This window comes from Excalfactoria chinensis, chromosome 1 (assembly GCF_039878825.1).
Source record: "Excalfactoria chinensis isolate bCotChi1 chromosome 1, bCotChi1.hap2, whole genome shotgun sequence".
Lineage (NCBI taxonomy): Eukaryota > Metazoa > Chordata > Aves > Galliformes > Phasianidae > Excalfactoria > Excalfactoria chinensis.
Window position 1 is genome coordinate 156949408 of NC_092825.1, and position 19169 is coordinate 156968576.

At 45.4% G+C, this 19169-nt stretch overlaps 1 protein-coding gene across 3 annotated transcripts; it reads left to right on the plus strand.

Annotated features, from left to right (window-relative positions):
* The first annotated feature begins 3 nt into the window (after positions 1-3).
* Positions 4-19053, plus strand: SLC25A30 (solute carrier family 25 member 30). Of its 3 annotated transcripts, none has more exons than XM_072359044.1 (10): positions 4-111; positions 11956-12034; positions 12604-12751; positions 13566-13660; positions 13982-14067; positions 15010-15105; positions 15859-15983; positions 16424-16562; positions 17161-17241; positions 17998-19053. In XM_072359044.1, exons 2-10 carry the CDS (start codon positions 11971-11973, stop codon positions 18037-18039), a joined length of 876 nt encoding a protein of 291 aa, XP_072215145.1. In that variant the 5' UTR covers positions 4-111; positions 11956-11970; the 3' UTR covers positions 18040-19053. The 3 variants fall into 3 exon arrangements, with proteins under 3 accessions (XP_072215145.1, XP_072215134.1, XP_072215155.1); XM_072359033.1 differs by lacking the exon at positions 4-111 and adding an exon at positions 9783-10123; XM_072359054.1 differs by lacking the exon at positions 4-111 and adding an exon at positions 10193-10262.
* Positions 19054-19169: the final 116 nt, after the last annotated feature.

The window sequence follows — 19169 nt, forward strand, 5'->3', positions numbered from 1 at the left end:
AAGCGTCACCGCGCACGCACGCGCCCTTCCATCCCTCCGCCTCCTCGGCCCTCACAGCGCCCCCGCGCGGCCGGTGGGCGGGACAGCACTGAGCGCCATCCAGGTACCAAGGTACGATTCTCCTCAGGATACCGAGATAGATTCTATCTGCCAAGATAGGATTAAAGCAGGGGAGAGGAAGAAAGTTGTAGCCACATTTTAGCCTTGCCAACCTTATCGGCACCCGTTTGGATGAAACTGTTGTAGAAAGGATTGATTTTGCTCTTTTCCGGGGGCTTGGATGATGTCCTTCTCAGCACAAGAAGGACATGGAGATACTGGAGCAGGTCCAGAGAAGAGCAACGAGGCTCGTTAAGGGCTTGGAGAATCAGCCCTATGAGGAGAGACTAAGGAAGCTGGGGCTGTTTAGTCTGAGGAAGAGGAGACTGAGGGGAGACCTTATTGCCGTCTTCCAGTACCTGAAAGGTTCTTACAGTGAGAGTGGGGCAGGTCTCTTCTCACTAGTGACATGTGACAGGACGAGGGGAAATGGCCTCAAGTTGCGCCAGGGCAAGTTTAGGTTGGATATTAGAAAGAACTTCTTTACAGAAAGAGTGGTTAGGTACTGGAATGGGCTCCTCAGGGAGGTGGTTGAATCGCCATCCCTGGATGTGTTTAAGAGCCGTTTGGATGTGGTACTCAGGGATATGATTTAGCAGAGGTTTGTTGTTGTGGTATTGTTTTGTGGTTGTTTTTTAAGAGATAGGCTACTGGTTAGGCTGCGGTTGGACTTGATGATCTTCAAGGTCTTTTCCAACCTGAGTAATTCTATGATTCTATGATTCTATGTTGGCACTCTGGACAAAGGGCAGTAAGAAGATAAGGCCGGTGATCCGATGGGCAAGGTGACGAAAGGCAAATCTAATGAGGGCTTTTCAGCATGAAGATGCACCATCAGGTCCACGCAGGCTGCTGTAAGGGTGTATTGGGGGAAGCACTGCATACGTGATACCAGCCCTGGCCCTCGGCTCTTCTTGAGGCTTTCACTGCTGACAAATGCCAGAGGACACCGAGCTGATGCTGCTCTAGAGGGATCTTGATATGCCTCCATACGGCTACTCCGATATTGTGTTCTTGAGTGCAGGGCAGAAACGCTCAGTTGCAGACACAGGACATAGAAGCGGGCAGCAGTTCTGCAGGACAGAGCTGGGGACAGCTGACTCCTAAAGAAGCAGAATCATTCATCTCACCTGTTTAAAGAGAAGCCAGCACCATGCTGGAATGCACGAGCGGTGATGTTATCTGTTCAGTGCTGCTCGTACCTCTATGGAGTACTGACTCCAGCTTTGGCAGTGCACTTTAAATAGGCGTGGACTAGTTGGCAAGAGCTCCAAAGAGCAGGATAATGATGAGAGCTCTGAAAAGCACAGCCTGCAGGTAGTTCTTCTGTTGCGCTTAGAAAAGAAGACGTCAGTACAACTGCTGTAGTGCCCAAAGCTTTAATCCTGGTACAACTCTGTACTTTGGTCCTATTTAAATGCAATGTCTGTACAGGCCTTTGGCTCAGATTAGAGCTGTGTGGCACATACGGCTCCTTCCACGCCAAACTGAAGGAAGAGGGGAGCAGTGGTTTAACTCGTGCTTGCATGCAGCAGCAAAATCTCTTTGGCTGCTCTTAGAGCAGAGCAGTAGAGTTACAAACTCATCTACAAAACTAGAATCAGTGCATGCCTGGCTGGTTCAATTGCATAGGGAAAACAAAAATGAGAGTGTGATTAATCCTATTTAACCTCACAGCTCCATCTCATACACCTTAGCTATCTTTCCTGCGGCTTCACCCCAGGTCATGACTTCCACCTTGAACAGCTTTTTGTCTTCAGGCCAAACAACCACCCCGCCTACTTTTCTCCCCAAAGACATCGAGCTGAACTGTGTCCTTGGTTAGTGAGCCCCGCTGGGAAGACTCAGACTCCGCCTTTGCCTCCCACACTTGAGACTGTTTCTTCAGCTCCTTTAGTGATATACGGAAAAATCCCACTAGATGGCGGGGCAGGAGCTGGTGGATGGCAGGCAGGCAGGCAGGCAGGCAGGCAGCACTACTCGCACCGATAGGAGGCCACAGCTTTTGCCAGTGGCACCATTCCTGAATTACATGGAATGACTCAGGACCTGTGTAAGGAAGATTAGATCCTGTAACTGGTACGGCCTGTCTGGGCTCCTGGTCTTATGGATGCTGCACGCAAATAGCATTCACTCCAGGTAACCAGCATCCCCGTCTGATGAGTTTGGGTGTGCTGAGTTGTTAACCATTGGAGGGGCTAATTCTGTCCTGTTAAAATCCCTCAGTTGTGACTCAGTGAATCATATCGCTGAATCATAGAATAGCTTGGTTTGGAAGAGACCTCAAAGACCATCCAGTTCCAACCCCCCTGCAATGAGCAGGGTTGCCAACCTGAAGCAGAAATCCAGTGACTTGAGTTCAAAGTGCTTGTCAGCTGCAAAAACAAAGCCAATATTCTTTTCCATGCCAGATCCCAAGACAGATTTGGTGCTTATAATTTCCTGATAAGGATTTTGTGTCTTCTCTATTCCCCTCTTCTGCGAAAATCCAAGAGATCTGAATGATAAAGGATATGTCTGAGGGTAAGGAGGTGTCAACCGGCTTCCAAGATCTGGGATTGTTCTGGGTTATAAGGTTTTAGAACGGTACAGAGACATTATGAAATGGGGAATGTGCTGTAATAAGGGCCCTTCTGTTTACCTCTGAAAAGGCCGATGATCTCAGGCACCTTAAGATTAGGGTAGGAAAGGGCCTTGAAAGAGGACCAATCTTCAGTCTTCTTGCTTTGGGGGGATTAGTGAGACCTGCGTCACTCTTGTTTTTGAAATCTCTGGAGTGATGTTTATCTACCTTGGTTTTGAAATCTCCTGATGATGGCCATTTCCAGCCTCCTCCAAAGCACAAACATAGACCAGGAAGGGGGTGAGGGGGGGTCTGAGTCCTCCCACTCTCTTGTGAGTGCTGTAGGTACAGGCTGGATCACAACCTGCACAGAAGCGAGTTTAGGTTTCTGTCTGATGCTCAGATCCCGACCAGCTTCATTCTACCCAGACACCTGGCTTTGTGGTGTCAATATCTATCCGAAAAACTGCTGTATTAGCACTGGCACACAGGATGAACTGGTATGGCTCTACCGCTAGGCTGCTGGACACATGGTCTATCCAGAAAGCTGTGCTAAAAGTAGCAGCAGTACCGAGAAGAGAAGCAAGGAGTCAAGTAATAAACTAGAACAGGACACGCTAGCATTAAGAAGGAGCGTCTGGGGTGGCGTGTATAACGGGCCCTTTGAAATTAGAAGTAGCATTGAGAAAGTTAAAAAAAGGTCCATTATTCCCTGCTTCTGAACACAGGGACTATGAGTTTTGTATTGAAACACACAAACCAAGGTTCCTTTAACACCGTACGTGTAGCTGTATTGTGGAACTGGATTGCTCCAGGGTGCTGTGGATGCCAAAAGTCAAGATTACTGCAAAAGCAATTAGAGTCATGGAAAAAATGCAGAAAGGAAGGGCTATTAAGCATTCCTGGCTTGGGAAGAAGCCCTTCAGCTAAGGGCTGCTGAAGGCTGGGGAGTATCATGCTGAAAGGTTCCTGTATAGCTGCTGTACCCTTTTGCTTTGCCCCCATGTGTCTGCAGCAGGACTCTGAGGCGAGGGGCTGCATAGGTCTGATGTTTGTTCTGAGCCAGGATGGCTGCTCTGTGCAGAGCAGGGCAGGGAGCCCACAGATAGCACCCAGTTATGGCTCCTGTGAAATGCCACCACTACGAATAAGCACGAGTAATAATTCATATTGACTTAGGAATAGCACGCAGGCTTAGAGGAGACATTGCAGGGAAGGCTGGGAAGCTGTCTGTGTCCATCTCTGAGGCCAGGGATAACCCCTGGTTAGCTGCTGGGCCGTGTAGAGGGAGGCCTTGTGCCCGCTCTGCCTCACCAACTCCCAGCTATGCTAGTCATATCAGCAGCAGCCCCGAGGGCTTCTTGGTGGCTAATTTTGCTGTCTCATAGATCTGACATATCTCATAGATTCTGACATTTAAAGGAGCAAGTAAAGCCCTCACATCAGCTGCCATCAGCTTCCTGGCTGCTTCATTATTGCAGCCAAGCACCCAGCCAAGGCCGTATCAGATATCCCTGGGTAAGCAAAGGACTGCAGAGGTACTGCAAGGTCAAGTAGCCTTGTTTCGCCAGGCTAGGAAATCATGCCCAGCTCTGACAGTTCTTTGGGCAGCCACAGGCCGCCTTTACCTGTGCTATTTCTGTACTCCTTTACCTGTGGCTAAGAGGCATTAAACAACAGCACATTTCCCAACTGGGACACCCTGCTATGCTTCAATCCATACATTTTCACCTGCGTAAGCATGCGAAGTTGGGAGGTGGGAAAGATGTACACATGCACCCAAAGCAGAACATACAGGCCACTGCGTGCGGCCACAGTGGTTTTCTTTTACAGCAGGAAAAATATGTTCTGCTTTGTTTTGGCTTTGCTAAAAGGTTATGCTGTCCTTCAGCTCTGTAAAGCTCAGCGAAGCGGGCAGCAGCGCAGCACGCACCTGGGGAGCAACAAAGACATTACGGCTCTGTGGGGACGGGAAGCAAGAAGAAATCCTATTGAAATAATTAGCGTACACAGGAGCAAGGGAAGGCAAAGACAAGAGAGGCTCAGGAGCGTATGGTCTAACAGCACAAAGCAAACGATTCTCCATTAGGAACAGCATGAATACAGAAACCACGCAACGGATGAGGCATCCTGAACATCAAATGAATGTAAATGATTCGTGTGGTCTTGTCAGTGCATTTCCTTACCGTTTGTGAGTAGTTTTGTGCTTAACATCTAAGAGAGAATCCGAGCAGAAGGTTTGGGTTTATAGCAAGTGTTGCAGCCCCACGGTGAGGCTGTGAAGGGCACAGTGTGCAGGTAGTGCCCAGAGCTACAGGCGGGCCTTGGGGAACCAGAACTGCCCTGCTTTCCTGCTGGGAAGAGCTCTTCTGCAACAAGGCAAGGGGTGAGCTGCAGCCAGGCACTTCAGAGCAGTGCCATTGAAACGAGGGCTGTTTTCCTTCCCGCTAATCTAAGTTATTATCTGCTCCCTTGAATTCCCCTGCTGGTGGTCAGTGCTAGTTAAAGATTTGGCGCTTATCCAAAGGCTGCACTCACGTGCTTCGTGTAGGAAACGCTGACAGAAAAAGAAAGCAGATCTTCCATTTGCTCATTGGGCGGTTCTGTTGCTGCCGAACACAAAAGGCACCGTTTCATTTCCTTCATGCAGCCCTTACTTGTTCAGAAACGACTTTCCTTTTCCAGCGGAATGACCCGAGTGCTCGTGGGTGCCACAAGTCGCTACCAGTGGGAGTTCCACAGAGCCTCAGCGCTCTGACCTTTACTTGCATTTATTCCTTTATTTGCTAGGATTTCACACAAAAAGCCCCCATGCAAAGTCTGGATCTTTTGATTGTTACGGCCCACTGAAAATGAATCACAGAATGGCCTGGGTTGGAAAGGATCACAATGATCATCCAGTTTCAACCCCCTGCTATGTGCAGGGTTGCCAACCACCAGACCAGGCTGCCCAGAGCCACATCCAGCCTGGCCTTGAATGCCTCCAGGGATGGGGCATCCACAGCCTCCTTGGGCAACCTGTTCCAGTGCATCACCACCCTCTGAGTGAAAAACTTCCTCCTAATCTCTAACCTAAACCTCTCCTTGTCCTGTCACTATCCACCCTCATATACAGCCATTTCCCCTCCTGTTTCTACACTCCCTTCAAGTACTGGAAGGCTGCAATGAGGTCTCCCTGAAGCCTTCTGTTCTCTGTAGAGTTATGAAAAGTCTTCTCTATAATTTCCTTGATTTCTGCTGTTATCCTTTGTTCCTGTAAACAGCTATAATAGCTGGTAGCTATGCAGACCACGCGTGCTTATTCATTCCCAACCTCCCTTTTGCTTGAATACATTTGTAACAGGGTATTACATTTTTCCACAGGCAGGGAAACAGAAATGCAAGAAAGATCAGTTATTCCAGGGTAACAAGAACGTGAGCTGCTACCATGACAGAACACTTCAATGGTGCTGATGCAGGAGTTCAGTCTTCAGAGCCCTGCCGTGTTCACACACTGTAGCATTTGGCCTTGCATACCCGAGACTCAAAAGGTTAATCCCCAAAGAGAGGCACAAAAAAGGGCTGGGTTTTGGAGTGACAGATGAGAAGTTCCATGTCTCAGCTCCACTGGAGCTGCTTTTTGCGGCACTCAGGGCTAAGCTTGTAAATCACAGCATAGAAGCCGGTAGAATCTTCTTGTGCCATTCCGATCTTGCACTTGGCTCTGGATCCAGCCTTCCACCTTTTGATTTCAGACCCCATTAGCATGCATCCAATGTTAACTAATGTTAGCCCTGGGCAACCTGAGCTAGCCGTGGTGTCCCTGTTCATTGCAGTATTGCAGGGGAGTTGGACTAAATGGCCTTCAGAGGTCTCTTCCAATGATTTCCTGATTGTTTCTCAGTGCTTGCTCTGTAAGATGATGTACTTGAGCACTTTTACACTACTAAAAAAGGATGGCCTGAATTGTTACTGTTTGAACGCAGCTGATGCCTCTTCATTACTGCCAGTGGTACTGCTGACATGATGAAGGCCAGCAGGAGCAGAGAGGTAATCATCCTCTGTACTCAGCTCTGGTGAAGCCGCAACACGAGTACTGTGTTCAGTTTTGGGCTCCTCACTGTAAGAAAGAAATTGAGGCCCTGGAACGTGTCCAAGGAAGGGCAATGAAACTGGTGAGGGGTCTGGAGCACAAGTCTTATGAGGAGCGGCTGAGGGAGCTGGGATTGTTTAGCCTGGAGAAGAGGAGGATCAGGGGAGACCTCATTGCACTCTACAACTTCCCAAAGGGAGGTTGGGATGAGGAGGGGTTTGGCCTCTTCTCCCAAGCAGCAAACAGAACACAAGGAAATGGTCACAAGTTGTACCAGAGGAGGTTTAGATTGGACATAAGAAGGAACTTTTTCTCTCAGAGAGTGGTCAGGCACTGGAATGGCTGCCCAGGGAGGTGGTGAAGTCGCCATCCCTGGCAGTGTTCAAGAGGAGTCTGGATGAGGAGCTACGAGATATGGGTTAGTGGTTTGCTGTAGGTAAGGTAAAGGGAGGATGGTTGGACGAGATGATCTTGTAGGTCCTTTCCAACCTTGTGATTCTATGATTCTATGAACGTCTCAAACGCAGAGTAAGTTCGTACTCCACAGACAAGTTTTGAGTTAATGTTAATGGAGAATACGACATTGCCAGAAGTCATGCTCCATTTGCTACAGGATCTTGTGCATTCTCTACAAATAGAAAACCAGTTCCAATTTGCACGGCTCATCCTAATTTCACTGTGAACACACATGTTTTGTAGGTGCTGTGCTTATGCCTCTTTCCATTGCTTGCAATTACTCGGGCGTTAATCTATTAAATATAAACGCAGAAGTGTCGAGCAGACAGCAAAAGGCTCAGCTTTTAATATGCCAGCGTGGAGCGACCCGCAGTAAGGTCACACTGCTCGCACTGGCTCCTGTCTCAGGTCAGGAGAGGTCTCTGGTAGCCAGTTTTGGAAGCTGGCACCAACTTGCTCTGTCATGTGCTACTTGGGGAAAAGTTCAAACGTTCAAATCTGGGCTCAAAACACAGGCAGCAGGAGCTGAGATGCAGCTCTTAAAGAGAACGTTTACTCTACAAGTAAGTTGGGGAGCAGGATGGAGGGTACCTGTGTCAGGAAGTGCGGTGTTCAATGGTGGCAATCATTCAACATGGGTGTCAGGAGATTCTGAAGCGGAAACATTCCGGAGCCCAGTTCAATTTCATGTCAGTGAATATGAAATACCATCACCATTTTGAATCTAATACTTGAAGATGTGAGCTTAGACCCTTGGTTTGGGATCAGTAATTGTTTGCATTCTGCTCCCGGTGGTGCAGTGGTATAAAGTGCTGCTTGCGGCACTGAAGGGCCCAGGTTTGAATCCCCCCTGTGGCACAGGGGGTAGAAGTGCCACTTCACTACACAGAGGGCTCGAAACCCAGGAGTTGGACTCGATGATCTCTAAGGTCCCTTCCAACTCGCACGATACTATGATGAAAAGTCTTTTTTTTTTATGCTTTCACCTGCCTGAGAATGGCACAAAATAATCATCAGCTTCTCGTTGGTGCTATCAGATCCAAACAAAGCTCTGACTTTCCTGGCACTCTCACAGTACATTCCTCATAAGGCTGAGAGAGGTCGGACAAAACTTGGAGGCAAAGCCAGGCTTACTTAATGAGCCTATTGTTCATTAACAGTGACCCTGCCAGTTGTTGCTATGCATTTGAAATGGGAAAGTGAAGGAGAAAGCAGACAACAACAATGAGAAGGTTGAGGGCCTGATCCCACCACAGCTGGTCAGCAAACACCTCCAGACTGGGAGATGTGCTCTGGGGTTGCCAAAACCATTGAGAGAGAGCACTGGATGGGAGGAGAAATGTGGTCTGTCTGAACAATTGCTTCCCAGAGCACTGATGTGTTCTTCAGCGCCTTTAGGAGGATCAGGAAGGAAAGAGGCTGCTCAGCTGAGCTTTCTGAGTAAGCTTATTTTGACCAAGAATGGAATGTAAAAATGCTCTCGTTGTTTCTAATGTAGAACAGCAAAACAGAAGTCTGTGGTGCAGGCAGAACGATTTGGATGGTCAAAATCCCAGCTCAGATCTCTCCAACACAAGAAGTGCCAAGTATTCTTTTGCTAATGTTCTCCTCCTGCACTATGTAAAGGATGTTTATAAGGTCCAGCTGCTGTGTTTTACTGCTGTCAGTAGGGACCGCAGCACCGCTGCAGAAGCTACAATGGTTTAAGTAAAATCTTTGAAGCATTTCTGGGCGGGTATCCAGAATTCAATGTCTGGGGTAAGTTTGTAGGGCTTTCCAGACACAATCAAACCTGATTCTTGACACCCTTTAAATACAGAGGAGTTAACATTAAGATTAAAAAGGCTGGTAGAAAAGTGTGCGTTGGCACGATCAACACAGACAGCAGGTAAATGAAGACGATTAAAGACTTGCTGGGCTAATTGAATGAGCTCTGCTCAGATAAACCTAATAGAAATGCAGGAGCCTGTGTCCTGTTGTGACTTCTTGTCTTTAACCAGGCCATATGATTCTATGATGATGACCAGAACCATCTGGATCGCTTCGCTACCATTCATTCAAGCAGTAGGACACCGAGTAGAAGTCTGTCCTGGTTGCCACAGAGAGCAGGAGGGGAATGATTCCCCTTGTAAGGAGCAGGAGAAACACAGCGAAACAAGAAGCAATGCACAAATAGCAGAGCTCTTAGGTAGGATACTTTGAGGGCGTTTTGATTAAAAAAGCAAACATTAAAAAGCAAAAACCAACACGAGGAATGCAGAGCAGTCAAGTCAGGTGCCTGCGAAGCACTCAACCAAACCTCAACCCCAACAGAGTCCAGCAGCATTGAACTGGCTGCGGGACAAAGCCACGGTGAGGGTGTGTGACCAGTAGCACACGGGGCACAAAGAGACACGTGAAGAGATGCTGAGCACCAAAGCCAGCTGCTGATACGGCACTGATGTCAGGCTTGAGGCAGCTCGCCAAAAGCCAGCGTTTTGGCTGTTGATGAAAGCCCTCAGCTCCTCACACTACAGCGCGTTACCCACAGCCTCCCCTCGCGGCCCCTTTAACTGCGGCTCCCTTTAGCTCCCGTGGGAGGGGCTGCGCGTTGAAGTCGTGGTGCGGCGGTGTGGGACGGGCTATAGCTGCTGCACGGCGTGGAGGTCGCCGGCTTTTGAGCTTTACGGGCGGCTTGTCAGCTGCACGCTGACGGTGGCTTCGCCGAGCTCGAGGTGTGTTGCAGACACCTTGCTAAAGGCGGCGGAATTGAGTTGTGACTTTTGCAAAGCGAGCATGGACGAAGTTTCCTGTTAACCCAGCACGCGTTCCTTCGGGTATCAGCTCCGCTTTCCTGTTGACATTCGGGTATCGGCGGTGCGCTCCGAGCGGCCGTTTTTTGTACCGAAAAGCTGAAGGCGTCCGTTCATTTTACATCTGGAATCGGATTTCAGGTATTTTCCCATTCGGGCATCTGATGTGAATGTCTTGAAGAAGCTTCCTGTTCTTCTGTCGGCGGAGGGAGGAAACTTGGAGTAAGAAGCAGAGCGAGCACCCAGTGTATTGGCTGAAGTAGGAGGACAGGGTGGATCTGTAAGGTTTGGGGTTTGTTTGGGTTGAAATGTGTTTTGCCATCTTGGTCTGATCTCTTCCTAGAAGTACAAAGAGCTGGAAGGGAAATGCAGGGCTGGAACGAGGGGAAAAGCACGTGGAGGAGCTTCTGTAAAGCAGCAGGAGTGACGTGCTGTGTGCCTTGCACATGCACAGACCTTGGCAGCAACACATGGCCTTAACCCCAAGGTTAAGGTTGGGGTACAGCAAAGGGAGCAGTGCTGTGAAGTTTCTGCATTAGGGTATCCTATGTATGTATCAAGACTAAAGCTAGTATTAGTACCCCTGGGTGCATAGAAGCCTCTATTTGGCCGTGCTTGCCCACTTCTGCCCCATGTTAGTGCACCAGAATTGCTCAGCAGCCTCTGTTGCTTTGGTTGCCATCAGCGTTGTGGTGTTTGTTAGAAATGAAACACGTCAGGCTGTGTGCTGGGTTGGGGAGGGGGTTAAGTGGTATGTTTTAATCCTGTCTATGAAGTCTTCAAAGCAAAGGTGACTGTTCTGCGGCGATAATGGGGAAATTGAGCTTGGGTTTGCCTCCGTTTATTAAGTATTAATCACAGCAGGGCAGAGCACGTGGGGATCTTGGAGCTGGCTGTGTGCTCTCTGGCACCGTGTGCTGCTCGTGTCTCTGCTGCTTTCCTGGTAGATAAAGAGTCTGTGCCAGTGATTCCTCATCTGACCTACACTGGTTTTGGCAGGATAAGGGGTGACCTTATGTGCCTTTGGTTTTATTTTCACACTTGGGGTATTCTGTACAGTCTGAAAGGCTATGCTGGATTGCTCTGGGCTCAGTGGCAGTGCAGTTGGACTTCCTTGCTTTGAGTTTCTTCGTATTGTGTTTTGTTAGAGGACTGAAGACCCTTCAGACCTTCCTCATGACATAAACAGGGCTGCAGTAACTATTTATCAGGCATACTAAGGGTCTGCAGCTTCTGCAGGCTTCACTGGATTAACGGCACTTCCAGAGGCAGGAAGTGGCCAAAGCGGGTTAATCTTTACAACAAGCAGTGCTAAATACCTGGCTTCTTGGGGGTATTTTCCAGCTGGGCCATGCGGATGAGTGAACAAAGTAAGAGGGAAAAGAAGTGTTGAGGGAAGAGCTTTCAAACTCAATTATTCCACGAAATTAATTGGCGCAGGGTGCTGTAGAGTCAAGGTTGAGGAGGATCTTATAGGAAATGGGGGTAGAAAGTCTTCATGTTACAAGGAAGAGAAAATAGGAGCTGTGGAGACACCTGCTGGTTTGGGGGAGGGCAGACTTCTACAGGCTGGACCAGGCTGGCTTTACGGCCTTGATCTCCTTCCTAAGAAGGCTGGATGACTTGAGCACTTTGCAAAGCTTATGCTGTAGTTTATTAGGATTTGTGGTCACTTTGTCAAAGTCTCTTCATTGATGTCTAAGTTAGAGCAGGGTTTTGACCATGAAAGGCCTTATGCATGTTTGGGAGGCAAACTCTTTTCCTCTTTTATGATGTGGTTGCCCAAATATGTAGCTGGAGGACGAGCTTTGTTCAGTGTTCTTGCCTTTCTTGTGACTGTCAAAGGTGTTAAAGCTCTTTGGCAGGTTCATTTTAAATGGACAAGGCTCAACATTTTAATAAAAAAGTTAGCGTATATATTTATGTAATACCAGCTTTATTTGTGGAAGCTTTAAATCCTCTTTCTTTCACAGAAAGAAGAGCTAATTATGTCAGCACTGAGCTGGAAGCCCTTTCTCTATGGAGGCTTAGCATCAATCACTGCAGAATGTGGTAAGCATTTCTGTAACTCTTTGTGATTCCTTTAAACTCAGCTATAGTTCCTTTTGACACCAGCTTGGTTCTGTGCTATTAGTGATGCGATATTATATGGTCTTTTCTAGCACACAGCATGAGAGTGTCTCTTCCTTACTGGGTGAACAGTTGTTCAGAACCTTGTTCTAGTTTTAAAACACTTCTGTCTATAAATTCATATCCATGTCTTGTTTTAATGTAACATTTGTCTTTGGATTCTATTCCTAGAGTGTATTGACCTGATGGTAGGTGTACACAGCTCTTGTTTTGCAAGGGTAGGCAAGTAAAGCTGTTGTATTGCCATAGTGAACATGAAATAGTTGGATGGGAAGCAGGTAGGGCATCTGACAAGCTGTCTAGAAGAAAAAGAGTGACCTAAAATGAACCACTTTAGTGAAGTCCTAGTAAAAGAGACCGTATGCTTTTCTTTTCAGGAGCATTTTTACATGGTATTAAATAATGGCTGGTGTTTCTCATGTTGTGTTCCTTGTCTTCTTTGTTTAGGTGATTGCTTGCTTAGCATTTCTGTTTGTTTTTCTTTTTTCAAGGTACCTTCCCAATTGATCTGACTAAAACACGTCTACAGGTTCAAGGTCAAGTTAATGATGCCAAATATAAAGAGATCCGCTACCGTGGAATGATGCATGCCCTGGTCAGAATATTCAGAGAAGAAGGACTGAAAGCCTTATACTCTGGGTAATACAAATTGAGTTGCAGTGGTATCTTCTGACCAGTCTATTGATGAGTATAAACCCACAGGGGTTAGATTCTTGGGTTTCAGGTTGATAAGGTATTGAGAGGAAATGTACTCTTCTTCTCAGTCTGCATTTCAAAAGCCCAAGCTTAATTCAGGCTCATCTCTCAGCAGTATCACTTGGTGTGTGTGTATATATACATATATATATATATACACATATACATATATATATATATATATATATATACATATATATATATTAATGCAATGACCTACTTGAGAAACAGTATAGCAAAGCATAACATTATAGATGGAAGAACCATAGCATCACTCTTTGCAGTGCTTCTGTACTGGTTTTGTTATTCATACGGAGAGAACTGAGCTTAACCTTTCTTAGTTTACTTTTGCTTACTTTGACATGTATATAACTATTAGTGTTTTTCTTTAAAAGGTATAAGCTGTGTGGGTATAGTTTGCAGCTATTTGAGAAGACAAGCTTGCCAGTTATTTTATTGATCAAAGTTTGAGGCATGTTCTGAAAGTAATCCTCCCACAATTCATTTATGTTCTTGCCATCGTTATTAAAACAAATGTACACTCACTAAAATGCAAAACAAGCTTCCCCATCCGAAACCAATCACATAAAATCCCACCTTGTTTTTGTCTCCGGAGGGATTAAAGTATAGATTGAAATGAACAGACCTTAGGTTGTTCACTATCTTGTGTTCAGTCTCCCACTTTACAGAAGAGTATTTGTTAAGCAGCTTATTGCAAATCTGAGCATAAATATAATCATTGCCTATTTTTTTGCAGGATTGCACCTGCAATGTTACGCCAGGCTTCATATGGAACTATAAAAATAGGCACTTACCAGAGCTTAAAAAGAATGTTTGTTGAACATCCAGAAGGTGAGTAATTTGTGTGTGGCTTTTTGGTTTCTTGGGGGATGGAGGAGGCATTTTAACTGAGGACTTCTTGAGGCTGGTTGCTTCTGTTTGCTATTTTACTGTAACATTTTGAACAAGTCTCTTTAGAAGACCTTGTCTGTATTAAGTACAGCCAAGTGAGCAAGCATGGAAGTCTTGTATCAGCATCAATCTTAAGGCTTTCTTAAGCACACTCTGGTTAAATTAGAGGTTAAACTGGAGTGGCATCATCCTGCACTGACGTGTTTCACCTTCTGCAAATCAGCAGCTAAACTTTTTTATTGGTTTTTTTCCGTGGAATAGATGAAACTCTGATGATAAATGTGCTCTGTGGCATTCTTTCGGGGGTAATTTCATCATCTATTGCCAACCCAACAGATGTCTTAAAGGTAATGATGTGTTTGTAATTGTAATTCATATGGAGTTTGTCCTTAGTGTCTTTGTTTTCATTGAGGAATTGCAGAATCTCCTTTGGCTTAATGGTCAACTCTAATGAAAAAGTAATAAAATTCTTCTGCTTATAATTGTGAAGTGTTTTCTTTCTAAAACCACTCTAAAATTCATCCTTCGTAGGCTACCGTGGTTATTTAGAGGCATTTCTAATGGAAGCTTTTGCTTTAAGCTTGGCATCAATTAATATTTCCCAACACGATGCATGTATTTTCTCTCTCTGGATTTCAGCAAAGCTTTCAATACTGTCTCTGGTACCATGTGACAAAATGTCCAGCTAGACAAGTGCGTAGTGGGATGGGAGAGCAGTTGGCAGATGGCTCTAAGGGCTCTGAATGGGGTGCCATGAGGCTACTGGCCAGTCATGGTGGGTTTCTCCAGGACTCAATGTTAGGACCAGTTCTCTCCAACATTTGTATAAATAAATCTGGATAAAAGTGTTGAATGCACACTAAGCAGCTCTGATCTGCAATTAGGGGGAGTTATGGACTCCTTCAAGGGTAAAGAGGCCTGGCAGGGAGATCTCAGTGGATAAGAGGGCAGGTTGATCACCAACTGTATGATTAGTAGCCAAAATCTTCATCTTTTTACTTTTCATTTTGAGGTGTTCTTATGAGAGCATTGCAAGGGACATCAGAGCCATCTGCCCATCTAGTGGTGTAATGTTCAAGTACAGAAATAGAGGTGACTTAATGCAGCTAGAAACTCCACCTCATACTGATTCAAAATTAGCATCGCGGTAATGCCAGCTATCAATTTGTATTCAGAGAAATTAACTGTTGTTTCATAGGCTGTAACTCAATGTGTTTTAAAAACTGTCTTTGACTATTACTGGTCTTCTGATTGAAAAATATTCTGTTTTGGTCTTCAAATAATCTCAGATCAGAATGCAAGCCCAAGGCAGCCTGATTCAAGGAGGAATGATGTGCAACTTTATCCAGATCTATCAGAATGAAGGAACTAAAGGGTTATGGAAGGCAAGTGTCTTGAACCCTATCCTACATTTTCAGTACGCTTTGCTCAACTGTATTTCATCTAGAGTATTCTCAAGCAAAACATGGATATGCAGGTAGCTAAGATGCATGTGGTTTGTCTTGACTATTTAACTGCTGGTGTCTCAGTGACTTTTGGCAATGAGTTGCTACCAGTCATGTGTTCAACCATTAGTCAAGTCAAGACTGCCTCTATGGCTTGTTTTTGCTTTGTCAAATATCTTGGTTGTATTCTATGATGTTAACCAAAAAAATGAAGAAGGAACAGCCAAACCAAAAAAACAACAACCCAGAAACTCACCAATGAAACTAAAACAATTCACAAACACGTAGAATCCTGGGAAAGGAAGATGATAATGAACGTGTTCTCTAGCTCAGGATTTCTTGTACTCAGTCTTGTAGGTTGTCTGTTTTACTGCCTACTGTCAGTGACTAACGGAAGACTGTTCTGAAACAGATGGGAAATGGAAATGGTTTTCTATAAGCTTCTCCATCCTGTTAATTTTGCCGTTAGTTTTAAGGGCGACTGTTTTTTGAGATCTTAGTTGACCATTGATGTGAATTTAGAGGTTAAGCAGAGAGATGGAGTAGCAAGAAGAAACAGAAATCAACATTCATTCTGGGCAGTATACGACATACCTGAGAGATCTGTGATTTCTTGCTTTGTACTAGGAAAGATAATATTTTCTGATGGTGTATGATGATGAATTATGCTTTTTCTTTCCTTTAACTCTTCAGGGGGTATCCTTGACAGCACAGAGAGCTGCGTTGGTTGTTGGGGTGGAATTGCCAGTATATGACTTCACCAAGAAGCAAATAATCATGTCTGGATATATGGGAGACACAGTTTATACTCACTTCCTGTAAGTCTGTCTAATGAAATCTGCTCCTATAGCTCACCAGTGGCCGCGTGGAATGAATCTTGATTTATTTTGTTTTCCCCTTCTGAGAAGACACCAATCCAATTCTGTTCAGTCAGCCTAGATGTAACTATATTTCTGGTGTGTTTATGCTTTTCAGTGCAAGAGCACCATAAAATGACACATAACATGGAAGTTTATTTAGGATGTGAATTTAACTTGATGTAGAATATGGAATTCTATTTTGTGGATGGTCTATCTGTCAATAGAGCCTTTGTGTAAGGTGTGTATATGAAATCTTTTGAGATCAGGCATTGTATTAAATAACAACTGATTTTTCACATCAATTAGCTTAGATGATAAATTTTCTTTCTAGGGGAGGCTGGGTTGATTTTTGTGCTTTCTTTAAGCCTGGTAGGTCAAACGCTGTTCTCTTTCCTCAGCTCCAGTTTTACTTGTGGGCTAGCTGGAGCCCTGGCATCCAACCCAGTTGATGTGGTGAGAACACGCATGATGAATCAGGCAAGCCAGCCAAATTTGGGGCACTCGAACTACAAGGGGACTTTGGATTGCTTGTTACAAGTAAGTAGCCAGACACCAGGCAGCTTAGTGCATGTACAGTGAACAGTTTGAGTAATTAGATGAAAAGACCACTCGACAGCCTTGTTTTTCACTTGATACGAAGTTAGGGATGTTTGGAAGTTAGGGATTTCTGCAGAGGTATCTGAAAACTACTTCATAACCAAAGTACCATTGTCCTTCCTTGCTCGGCAGTATGTTTTTACTGCTAAGGCTGTGCCTTAGAGATGGCTGCCATCCTAGGTACCTTCCAGTCAAGTAGGAGTGAGCCAACAGGGAAGAGGTGGACATATCTCTTAGCTCAAATTTTCTTATTACAGGTTTATCGCAGCATCCTGGAAACAGACAAGTTAGGGCAAGTTTGGCCTGGGAAAAGAAACCTGCAGTTGTTACTGCTCAAACACATAGGTTTTATCATGTCTCTTTTGCAGTAGGTACTTGCATAGAAGCTGAGAGTAGGCTGTGTTCCCCTTTGTCTGGTGATTCTGTTCTTTACATCTGAGTCTAAAGCAAGAAATGGGAGGATTATGCACATACTTTATTGCTTTTAGTTTTCCTCACTAATTGAGTTATGTAAATGTGTTCCTGTTTTGTTTTCCAGACCTGGAAGAACGAGGGCTTCTTTGCTCTCTATAAAGGGTTTTGGCCAAACTGGTTAAGACTTGGTCCTTGGAATATCATTGTATCCTTTTAAAAGGTGTGCGAAGCAGACTAAGCCAGCCTTACAAAGAGGTACTGAGAAGTTGTGCCAGCATACTTCTTCTTAATGGACCATCACCTGGTGGATCATTTCCTTAGTCAGCTGCTCCCAGTCAGTCAGTATATATGATATACACATTCACAGTCGCACTGTGAATTGTATTGTATGACCTTGAAAACTTATTTTTCTGTTATTCCCTCAGTCTTGTACCCGTCCATTCCCTTAGTTAGGTATTTAGTTTTAGGTGCAATTGACCAGGTGAGTTCTGAATGGAGCTTATTCCTAGAACTGGGGAAACTGCAGGCAGTTAACTTGGAAGTCTTTTTCTATGTGTCTTAGTCAGCTTTGTCTAGTTGTGTTTTGCTGCCTGCTAATCAGAGCCCTGCAGAAAGTGACCTGGCAATAGTAATGCTATTCCTATGAGCAAACCTGCTTCAATCTATTAAGAAAAGAGTCTCAGGGCTCTCAATAGGGGTCTCCTGCCTCTTGTTCTCTTCAAGATTCTTAGGAACAGGGCTGGAAGAACCATTGGCATTGCTAGTCTTGAAGTTTTCCGCATACAACAGTTCTCTAAAAGCAAGTTTGATTGTATTATGTAGCACTACCAATGTTCAGCACTTTATAAAGGAAGGAACTAGTGGTGGAAGGAAGTTTAGTGCACAGCGCTGCCCTTTAGCACTAACGTAACCATTTTTCACTGCGTGAACAAGAAACTGTTCTCCTTAATAACTGTTTCAGTTCTTTGTGACATACGAACAGCTGAAGAAATTAGACTTGTGATGTCCTGACCCATATGATGAATTCAGCTCATTGGCTGTAGAGCGACTTGTAAGTTACCTTGAGTAGACCCAAGGAAGAGGTAATTGGAAGACTCTGGAGAACCATCTAGAAGTGAAGAGACTTCATTGCAAACTCTGGCTTCTTTGACAGAGCGGTTTGCTCACGCGGTTAAGTGGATGATGTGCACTATTTCTGAGACTGAACCAAAAGAAAACACCAAAACCAGCAGTGCCAAAATGGCGGAGACACTCACAAAAAGCAGCAACTGAGAGTGCTAAAATGCTGACACCCCATATAGGTGCCACCCAGAAGGCTGGAGCACCTTGGAGGGGATGCCCTCTTTGCCTTAAAATGGGAACCACTAAAAGGCCAGCCTTCCTAAAAGCAATCTTCCCTCACTAGTACCCCCAAAGGGCTGCTTCCCTACTATAAAAGCAAAACACAGCCTCTGAAAGCAGATGCTTCCAAGAAGAGTTTCTGTACTCCTAACCTAGAAAAGCTGGCGCTATTCTTCCCCAACCAAGAAAGAAAGGAAGAGAAACAAAGCAGCACTTCCTCTAAGATCTCTAAATGCCTTAAAGGATAAACACATCCAAACCCAAAAAGCAACCTCCCCACTTCAAATAAAACCTTTCCAACACGGGCATGGTGGTGGGGAGTTGGCAATTAGACTCGATGACCTTGGAGGTCTCCTCTCACCTTAATGGTTCTATGGAATCCCCAGTGTCTAAGAGCCCTTTCCATCAAGTAATACTCCAGATAAGACAGCTCTCCCCATCAATGCCTGCCTGCCCTTGTGCTTACTGTGGCTGCCACCTGGATGTTCAGTGTTGGGAGGTGGGTTGTTAATAGCGGACAAGGCCATTTCTTAGGTCAGATGAGTTTGGTGTATCTGCGCCCATTGGTCTTCACTGTAGTAGTTGCTATGCTGCAATGGAAGTATCTGTAAATAGTTTTGTACAAACCATGTCTCACTGACTTTTATTATGCGTATTAAAGATATTGAAATCGCTCAGAACGTGGTTGCTTTCACATCTTTTCCAATGGGAGGTGTGGGTAGCTCTGGAGATACCTCGCGGTCAATCCTGGATCCCAGTGCTCCATCCCCAGCAGGGATGCTCAGCGCAGGG